The sequence below is a fragment of the Quercus robur genome, chromosome 11 (assembly GCF_932294415.1).
Source record: "Quercus robur chromosome 11, dhQueRobu3.1, whole genome shotgun sequence".
In the NCBI taxonomy this organism is placed as follows: Eukaryota; Viridiplantae; Streptophyta; class Magnoliopsida; order Fagales; family Fagaceae; genus Quercus; species Quercus robur.
Window position 1 is genome coordinate 48,337,820 of NC_065544.1, and position 9,141 is coordinate 48,346,960.

The 9,141-nt window shown below is 34.2% G+C and overlaps 1 protein-coding gene across 3 annotated transcripts; it reads left to right on the forward strand.

Moving 5' to 3' along the window:
- Window positions 1-2,958: 2,958 nt before the first annotated feature.
- On the forward strand, window positions 2,959-8,600 carry LOC126705305 (protein XAP5 CIRCADIAN TIMEKEEPER-like). 3 transcript variants are annotated; one of them, XM_050404200.1, is made up of 12 exons: window positions 2,959-3,220; window positions 4,074-4,139; window positions 4,638-4,702; window positions 4,829-4,941; window positions 5,811-5,889; window positions 5,990-6,066; window positions 6,154-6,215; window positions 6,375-6,506; window positions 6,614-6,667; window positions 7,318-7,383; window positions 7,761-7,835; window positions 8,142-8,600. In XM_050404200.1, exons 1-12 carry the CDS (start codon window positions 3,050-3,052, stop codon window positions 8,190-8,192), a joined length of 1,011 nt encoding a protein of 336 aa, XP_050260157.1. In that variant the 5' UTR covers window positions 2,959-3,049; the 3' UTR covers window positions 8,193-8,600. The 3 variants fall into 3 exon arrangements, with proteins under 3 accessions (XP_050260157.1, XP_050260158.1, XP_050260159.1); XM_050404201.1 differs by lacking the exon at window positions 7,761-7,835; XM_050404202.1 differs by lacking the exons at window positions 7,761-7,835; window positions 8,142-8,600 and having other exon boundaries at window positions 7,161-7,366.
- The last annotated feature ends 541 nt before the right edge of the window (window positions 8,601-9,141 follow it).

Sequence of the window (9,141 nt, forward strand, 5' to 3'; positions counted from 1 at the left end):
GCCTATATGCTTGTCAAATAAGAAAAATCTATGGGCTATATATTTTTTCCTTCTTAGATCTCGGGATGCACATACGTGTGGGACTCACTTTCCCATCCATGAAATACCATAACTCAAATTCTTTTTGTGAAAGATAATTATAATTTACTGCTAATTATCTTTTTTTTCTTAGATTTTTAAGCATTTTGTGTATAGAGATGTGTCAAATCAACTACAAGATTTTTGGCCCATAACCCGATTCTTGAAAAAACGAAATTAAAAAGAATTTTTAAATTTGGATTTACTTGAATCTCATTTCTTCAAAGAGACTAGAATTAAACACAAGTCAACTCTTAAAAGGCCAAGATCTTAGTAGATTTGTTTTGGTTAAGCGAACGAAGATTTATTCATTTTGTCAAGTAAATACAGGAGATGTTTTTCATATTTGAAAAGCTCCCTGCAACTCATATATCTATAATGTTTCCACTATAATGTTTTTCATATTTGTCAGGGTTTTGATTTTTGGTAATGGCCAACTAAAATTTGAGGTGTCAATGTATTTCCATAATAAGATGTACAATTTAAAACATGGTGAAAAGGAGTTCCTTTTCTATAGGCAAACCAATTTGTCAATGCACTATTTTATCTTCTTTCTCATATTATACAATTTTTTTTTTTTTTTTTGGGTTCATTATATGGGTCTTCATATGCATCAAGCAAACACCAATAATTGACAATTATGGGTGCATTACTTCTCTTCAAAGGCACTTAAAACGATATGCTTTTGAACACTATACATATGTGAGAAAAATCGGTATTTGTCATGGATGGGAGTAGCATTTTACATATCTAATTTCTTCAAGGGTAAAATGCTTTTCACTTGCATTGTACTTATAGGCACTAGATGATCTTTCTTAAAACTTTACCTAGAAGACCGAAAGAATGAGGAGTTCCAGTGACTTGAATTTTAGGACCATTGTCGCCGGTCACTTGAAGAGTGAGAGACGAGAGTGGGATAGATTGAGACTGAGAAAGGGATTAAAGAGTGAAAGAGACAAAGACAAGTGTGAGACTGATTTGAGAAATTTGGTAAAGCAATGTTTCAAGTGGAAGTCAACTTATCAAGAGTAGAGTTCCAACTTGGAAGATTGCTTTACCAAATATAAGTTTTTAACTAGATGATAATTCAATTGTTTTTTAAAAATGTCACATCAACTATTGTGGAATGAAAGAAGATTTGAGTTTTTTAAAACGCTATTTAAATATAAGTTTGAAATTGCTTGTAAAATTGTTTCAAAAAAAAAAAAAAATTTGCTTGTCAAATAATATTATTGAGCAAAAAGCATCCGATTTTGTGTTTAATTATCCATCCACTATTTTTATAATTTATTTTATTGGATCATGCAACCAATCGACCAAAAGGTTAAAATATCAATTTAGTATTATGCGTAATTGTTAGATGTAACTATGGAGGAGTGGTTTTAGCCTTAAATGATATTGGGCCTTTCGAGGGGGTCGCTCAAGTTCCTACTAATAAAATAAGGTCCTAAGCCCAATAAGTTGAGGTTGGACCTCAGAGGATAGTCCTATGCCCATTTGCCAAAGTTTGTTAGAGGCGCTCCATATGTAAAGTTACCGAGGATCTCAGCACCCTCGGAACATTCAAGGAAGAGCATGGAGTCACAAGGAAATGGCCGAAGACCCAAAGGAAGGTTTCTTCATAAAGTAACAGTCAACTTCACATTAATTAAACTCACATGCTTGACATAGTCACATTTATTATTGAATGACTGGTTTGAATATTGTTTTAAGCCCTAAAAGTCCATTTTCATTATAAAAAAGGGAGAGGAAGTGTCTAATGGAACAAGTATTTCACTAGTTGTATAATGACAATGTGTTCTAAGAAAGAAGGCAAGAGGGTGGTATAAAGAGAAGCTGGACATGCTATATTATCAAGGGATTGAAATTTTAGAGATAAAAAGAGAGAATAAGACTAGAGAGTGAATGTATGCTTGTTCTCGGGCATTATTTTCCTAAGCAAGCTTTTCCTTTGTGTTCTTAATCCATATTCAATCTATATTTTCAATGTATCATTCTTGTTCAAATCTCCCATTGTAGATTATTTGTTACCCATCCTATACAAATTATTTGTGACGTCTTAGTCTTCTTTTGACCCCAACAATAACATTTCTCTAATTTCTAAAAAAAAAAATTTGTATATTCCTCTCATATGAATGTGGATTTTGTATTTGTGGTATCCACTCTCTTATGCAAGGGATGTTGCATACAAAAATCATGCACAGTAATATATTCATAATATTCACGGTTCAAAAAATCCTTATTTTCCCAACTATTAAATATTTAAATTAAAAATAATATGAATAAAAAAAAAGAAAAAGAAAAATCAACCATAGCTAAAAACTAGATGTAAACTATTGTGACATGAAAATCAACTCTTGAAGATTCAAGTTTTTAAAAAGACTACATTTTAAAATAAGTCCCAAACAATATTATTGAGTAAAAAGCACCCAATTTTTTGTTTAATTATCCATATAAATTTTTTATAATTTTTTTTATTATTCATGTTATCAATCGACCAAAAGGTTAAAAAATATATATGGCATTATGCGTAATTATTGGTTATGATATCTCTAGTTTCTAAAAATAAAAAAACAAAAACAAAAATTGTAATATTTCTCTTGTATGTACTGGATTTCGCTCTCTTATGTAAAGTGATATTGTACACAAAAATTATGCAAAATAATATATTCTTAATTCATAATATTCATGGAATCATGTTTCAATCATTTTTTTTTCCCAACTATTAAATTAAAAAATAAAAATACTAAAATCTAAAAGAAAAAAAAAAGAAAAGAAAAAAGAAAAATAAAAAGACGATCCAAAATAATATCTCTGCACCGGGCTGTACTTTATCAGCCCACACCATCCCCTATATATATAATAAACACCGTGGCGGTTCTTATTCGCTCTCAATTTTCTAAACACAAAGCAGAAAACAGAGTTTTTTTAGAGTCGGAAAAGCCAAAAGCTCAAAAAGAGAAGAAAAAAAATGTCGGGTATGGGAGACGGGTACGTGGGCACGGCCCAAGACGCCGTGAGGATCCGAAAACTCGAGAAGCAGAGAGAAGCGGAGCGCCGCAAAATCCAAGAGCTCAAAGACAAGTCCGCCTCGTCCAAAGGCCAGCCGGGTCTCCTCCAGTTCGGCAAAAGTCGTGCCGAGGTCCGTCTTTTTGTACTTTTAGGGTTTCTCAGTTACCCCAATTTTCACTTTTCTAGGGTTTCTATTTGCTGTACCATATGCAATTATAAATTGAAAATTTTGACATGATTATATGATTATTTGAAGCTTGTGCTCGTAAATTTAGGGTTTGAATTCAGGACCTCGTGTTCGTAAATTCATATAATCATGGAGACGACACGGGACACTGTGAAACCACAATTGTTGAAAATTTAGGACACTAGGGATTCAACAATATAGCTAAATTTATTTCAAGTTTTCGAAATTTTTTTTTTATAAGTAGTAATTTTTGTTGAACGAAAGGATCATGTACACGGGGAGTATACTCAATGAATAACATGGCTAGAAATGATACGTTCCCGAAGCCAATATCCACTCGAACAACATTCTGAAAAGTTGGAGCTTCAAGTGTGAAATAGTCTGTTCACACCCCTCAACATAATGAGGACGCGCTTGCAGAATGTGTCTTGCTGTGTCTGACCCGTCAGGGGTTTTGGAGTGTCTGTGCTTCCTATGATAAAATTATCACTTAAGTTGTAGGTCTAATACTTCCTCTCAAACTCACTCCCCTAAAACCCAACATGTGGGGTCTTTAAGGTTGATTGTAGACAAGGTTTGAAACCAGACCACCTTTAAAGTAGGGTAGAGACAACATTTGAACTTAGACCACATGTTTTGATACTACGATAAATTATCACTTACACCAAAACTTTAAGTCGTTAGAAAATGATGAATTTAATAATTTAATCATTATTCTAACAAAATTGTTCTTTCGATTTTTTTGTTTTGGTTATTGTAAGCTAATGTCTTTTTTTCTTCTGAATGGGTGTATCAGATTCTTGAAACTGCGTTTAAGAAGGAAACTGTGGGTTTGGTTACAAGAGAGGAGTATGTTGAGAAGGTATTGTGATATATATATATATATATATATATATATATATATTTATATATAAATGGTAATTACACATGCAGTTGATGGGTTTTGAACCCACGACCTCATTCTCCAACTTGCTTGTACAAGTGGAGGAGGTGCCATTTGTGCTAGAGCTCATTGGCGGTATTGTGATATGCGAATTAAGATCCTTTAGGGTTATTTGGGTAACTCCTCCATGTAGTTCTTAAAATTTGCCCATCCATTTTGAAATGAGTGGATTGAATTTTGCCACATCATCAATAATCTAAATAGATACCAAAATGATGATAGCCAACATTTGTTTAAATGTTGATGATGTGGCAAAATTCAACCTACTAATTTCTAAATAGATGGATAGGATTTTAGGAAAATCATATTGGAGTTACTCTAACAACTCTATAGGATCCTAATCGTTGTGATACACACACGAGTAGTTTTTGTTTGTGTTGATGAATGCGATTGAGGAGATGTGTACTTTTATTGTAGAGAATTAATATTCGGACCAAAATTGAAGAGGAAGAGAAGGAGAAGCTTCAGAAGCAGCAGCAAGAGTGAGTTTGAATCTTTATGGCTTTTGTGTTAAATTTGTGAAAGTTTGTGTATATTTTACTAGGGCCCTTTTGTGTTTGCCTGTTGTGTGATATTTAGTTTTTTGGTGGCGTTCCTTATTGTTACAGGGAGGAGGAGCTTCAATTAAAAAAGCGTAAACAGAGGAAGATAAAGGGGAATTCTCGGTTATCGTTTACTGATGATATTGAGAATGGTAGTGAAGAGGAGGAGGATGAGAATGGTAATATTTGCTGACTTTAAAACTGAAGTATTATTGTTCTTTGATATGAGAAATTGCTACCCATAATTATAAAATTTTACTTATTATCTTTATGCCAATACATTATGGTAATCAAGGGCTTTGTAGAATTTAGCTAGCTTCCAATAGTTTCCCCCCCATCCCTTTTGATTCTGATGCTTAAATCTTGATCATCATTCTTGTGAAGTTGTGCTGCATTATATTCCCTGGGTTGGTTCTTAATTAAATATTTTTAAAAATTGCATAGTTCACTGAAGCAGAGTACTTCTCTTCTATTTGACCATGTTGAAGTTTAGGTGCCTGTAGTCTTTCTTCAGCAAGTTCAGGTTCTCATTGAATTATATTCCATTTCATAGGATTCATGAGGAATTCACTTGTTGAATAAGGTTGATGGGGATGGGACTACCTTATTTACAAAAATCATGAAAATTGCTAGTTATTTAGATGGTTTACTTGTTGCCTATTCACATTGTTTCATTTGTTGAGAAGAGATCTAGTGAACCACTGATGCATGGTCAAATCTGAATCTGCATGTGATCACTCAGCTGTGAATTGTTCCTTGATGAAGCGAATGCATCAAATCTGTTGGAGTTTATATCCCGGGGAACACAAAATATCTAGAAATTCTGAATAAGCATGTAAAAAGTTTTATATTTTTAAACTCTTGATTGTTGTCATAAACGTTATTGACTTTCAATTTCAATTCAGATCCTCAATATTGAAGTTATGTCTAAGAGATGTTTGACTGTATTTTCCTTCTGAAAATTAGAATTTGGATGGATGCCAAGTGTTAGGAATTTTATTTCTGGTTCTCTTTATTTCCTATAATTTTACTTTGATTTTTTTTGCAGAAACTTCACAATCAAAGAAATTTCGACATGGCAAATATGGTAAAGATCCAACAGTGGAGACTAGCTTTCTGCCTGACAGGTGTGGTATCTCTCTCTCCTCCTTCCCCCTGGCTCTCTCTCTCCCTCTGTGGTTTTTGTACTAACGTGTGATCTTAGAGGTGATGAGGATACGCTTTCAGTGAGAGGGAGGCAGAGGAGCAAGCTGAACGTGAAAGGCTGCAGAGACGGTGGTTTCTTGAGCAGGAGCAGATTCGAAGTAATTATGTGTTCTGATACCTGATAAAATTAACGTGAATGAATGAAAACTAAGTTCCTACTGAATCAAGCTTTTTGTGTATTTCAGATGAGCCTCTTCAAATTACTTACAGCTACTGGGATGGAGCTGGGCATAGGCGGGTGCTTCAGGTGAGTAGTGGTTACCTGAACTGCATATTATTAAAACTGCTTGTAGTTCTCTCTTTCTCAAATTTTTTAGGTGATTGATGTTAGTGTACCCTAAAGAAAAAAAGAAATGAGAGAGAGATCATAATATTCTTCTTCCTGGCCCGTTTTCTAATCATTTAGGTACGGAAGGGGGATACCATAGGAGAGTTCCTTCGGGCTGTACAGCAGCAACTTGCACCTGAGTTTCGAGAAATTAGGACAACCTCAGTGGAGAATTTGCTTTATGTGAAAGAAGATCTTATCATTCCCCATGTAAGATACTATTGAAAACAAGAATTTAGTTATGGTTGTGATATTCTGCTGCTGAACATGTACTAACTAATTCGATTCCTCTTGGTTCCATGATTTTGTAATTGCAGCAGCATAGTTTCTATGAGCTAATCGTGAACAAGGCTAGGGGCAAAAGTGGACCGGTATCAACTTTTTCAAATTTACTCCTCTTTTAATTTGTTGTGTGTTCTTATTTTCCTTTTTTGGTTTTTGGAATTAAAAATGGGGTTGGGGGGGACCTTGTGTTCGCACATGCTATCTTGCTGGTTGTTTACCCACGTTTCAACTAGTAACTGAATTAACCGAGGAGAAAAATAAGAGATGAGTATTTTGTATTCTGTTTGAGTATCTTGCAAATATAATTTTACTCGCTTATGCCTTATTTTGGGTTTTATAGTGGGTTTCAGCTTGCAACACTTGGTTTGTGTTAGATTCACACTTTCATGACAACCTAACAAGTGAAAAGTAATGGTGTTGTGTGCTTTTGGAAGTCTTACATTCTTGTTTTCTAAGATTTAAGGAAAATAAAGTTTTATGCAGCAGTATATGACTGATAAATGAGAAGATTTTGTAAGATGGTGGATTTTTTTAGTTGCCAGTCAGGTTTTGTTACATCAAAACTTAATTCATTTGCAGATGACCAAGAAATTGGGCTCTATAACTAAAACAAGCGGCTGTGGGCTTTTTAAAACAATTCTTTAGCTCTCTCTCTCTCTCTCTCTCGTTGCAGGGTTTATAGTTTGTATTTGATTGGGGTGACTTATTTATCATTTTTTGGGGGGGTTCTGTGCAGCTTTTCCACTTTGATGTGCATGAGGACGTGCGAACAATTGCTGATGCAACAGTAGAAAAGGATGAGGTACATTTCATTCCTGCCTTATCATTATCTATCTCTTATATTTTGTAAATTTAACATTTCCAGAATCGAATATTGAAACACATGCACAACCAAGCCTGAAATATGGCTTCGATGATGTAAACATGGTGGTTAGGGCCATTTAGGGAATTCCCAATGCTCTGTGTGTGGGCCCTGACAGTATAGTATCGGGTGAGAGATCATGGGTTCTAATCTCTTGGGGTGAGTTAAATTATAAAGCAAAATAAGGAAAAAAAGAAGGGGGGGGCGGGGGGCATGTAAGGTTGGAGCATCTGTGTTGAATCTTCCCTATTATGTGTAATTAAAATTTCTTGCATCTCTTTGTGTCAATTCACTAATATTCTTGAAACTTCTGACAGTCTCATGCTGGGAAAGTTGTCGAGAGGCACTGGTACGAAAAGAACAAGCATATTTTCCCTGCTTCAAGATGGGAGGTGTGTTTTTCACTGAGTCATAAATTTTAGATTTGACCTATCACTGCATGTATGGCACCCTTAGCTGTCAATCTAGGTTGTCTATAACTACCCCAGCATCTCAGTTCTCATTCTAGAACAATTGTTTCAGAAATATCCACTTGACTTCAATCTGTTCAGGAGCTTAGATAGTTAGTGTGATTACTTTTGTTTGGAGTGCTTATAGCTTATCTGAAGAGTGCTACTCGTCTGGGAGTGCAATGGACAAGCAGCATGATGCTCCTTAGATGTTTTCTAATCACTTCTTTTTTATCTTTGTTTTGGCAGATATATGACCCAACGAGAAAATGGGAGCGTTATACCATCCATGGGGATTGATTATTTGTCAAAGACATTACCAGATCAAGAACTTTATGATATGTTTCAAAAGCAGTAGAACCCTATTTTATCATCAGTTGTTTGGGCTCGATTTTTGAATTGTAATGACTTACCTACCAGTTAAAAATGGGAGTTTTAGTTCCTTTACTCTTTTAAGTAATTTGCATACAAATCATGGAAAATGCTTGAAATAGATTGTAGAGACCGTTATTAGTTATAATCTTCTCCCACTCTTCTGTTTTGTGCTTATAATCTGCCCGCCTTCTGTAAGTTTTACCATACGGGAAAGAAGGAATTTATGTCAGAGAAACATATAGACAATACTGGTATGATCAGACTAATTTTGTTTGTGGAAGGATGCTATTCAAAATATTCATAATTGAAGGTTTTGAAACGGTTTTCTTAAAAGGGATTCAATCACTTTACCGTTCAAGTGAAGCATCTGCCCTAGAAATTGTTGTGGAAGACTTATTTTTGGCTTTATTAAGAAATAAATTGCACTGAACATTTTGTGATATTTAAGCATATATAATAAATAAGATTAGGTCATGAACGAATTAAAATGAAATATGCTGTAGCCTATAGACATGAACTCAGTAAGTAAGATTTAGAACTATATTTAGAAAACCAATATATTCATGCTCTTGAAATGAAAAGAAAAAGTAGGACCCAAAAAACAGAAAGTTAAGACCCCAAACTGTCACAAACTTGTACAAAGTTGCAAAGCAGTGAAAATATTTATGTTGATTTTTCATTAGTTGAAGCAGAGTAGAAACTTTTGCTCCACGGTTAATTTCACCTGCCAAAAAAAAAAAAAAAAAAAAAAAAAAAAAAAGCAAAGGAGAATAGAGAGAGACAACCAACTAAAATGATTAAAGCCCAAAACATCAAAAATGAATTAAAATGAATATGTAGTGTACATAAACTCATTAAAGCAACATTTAGAACT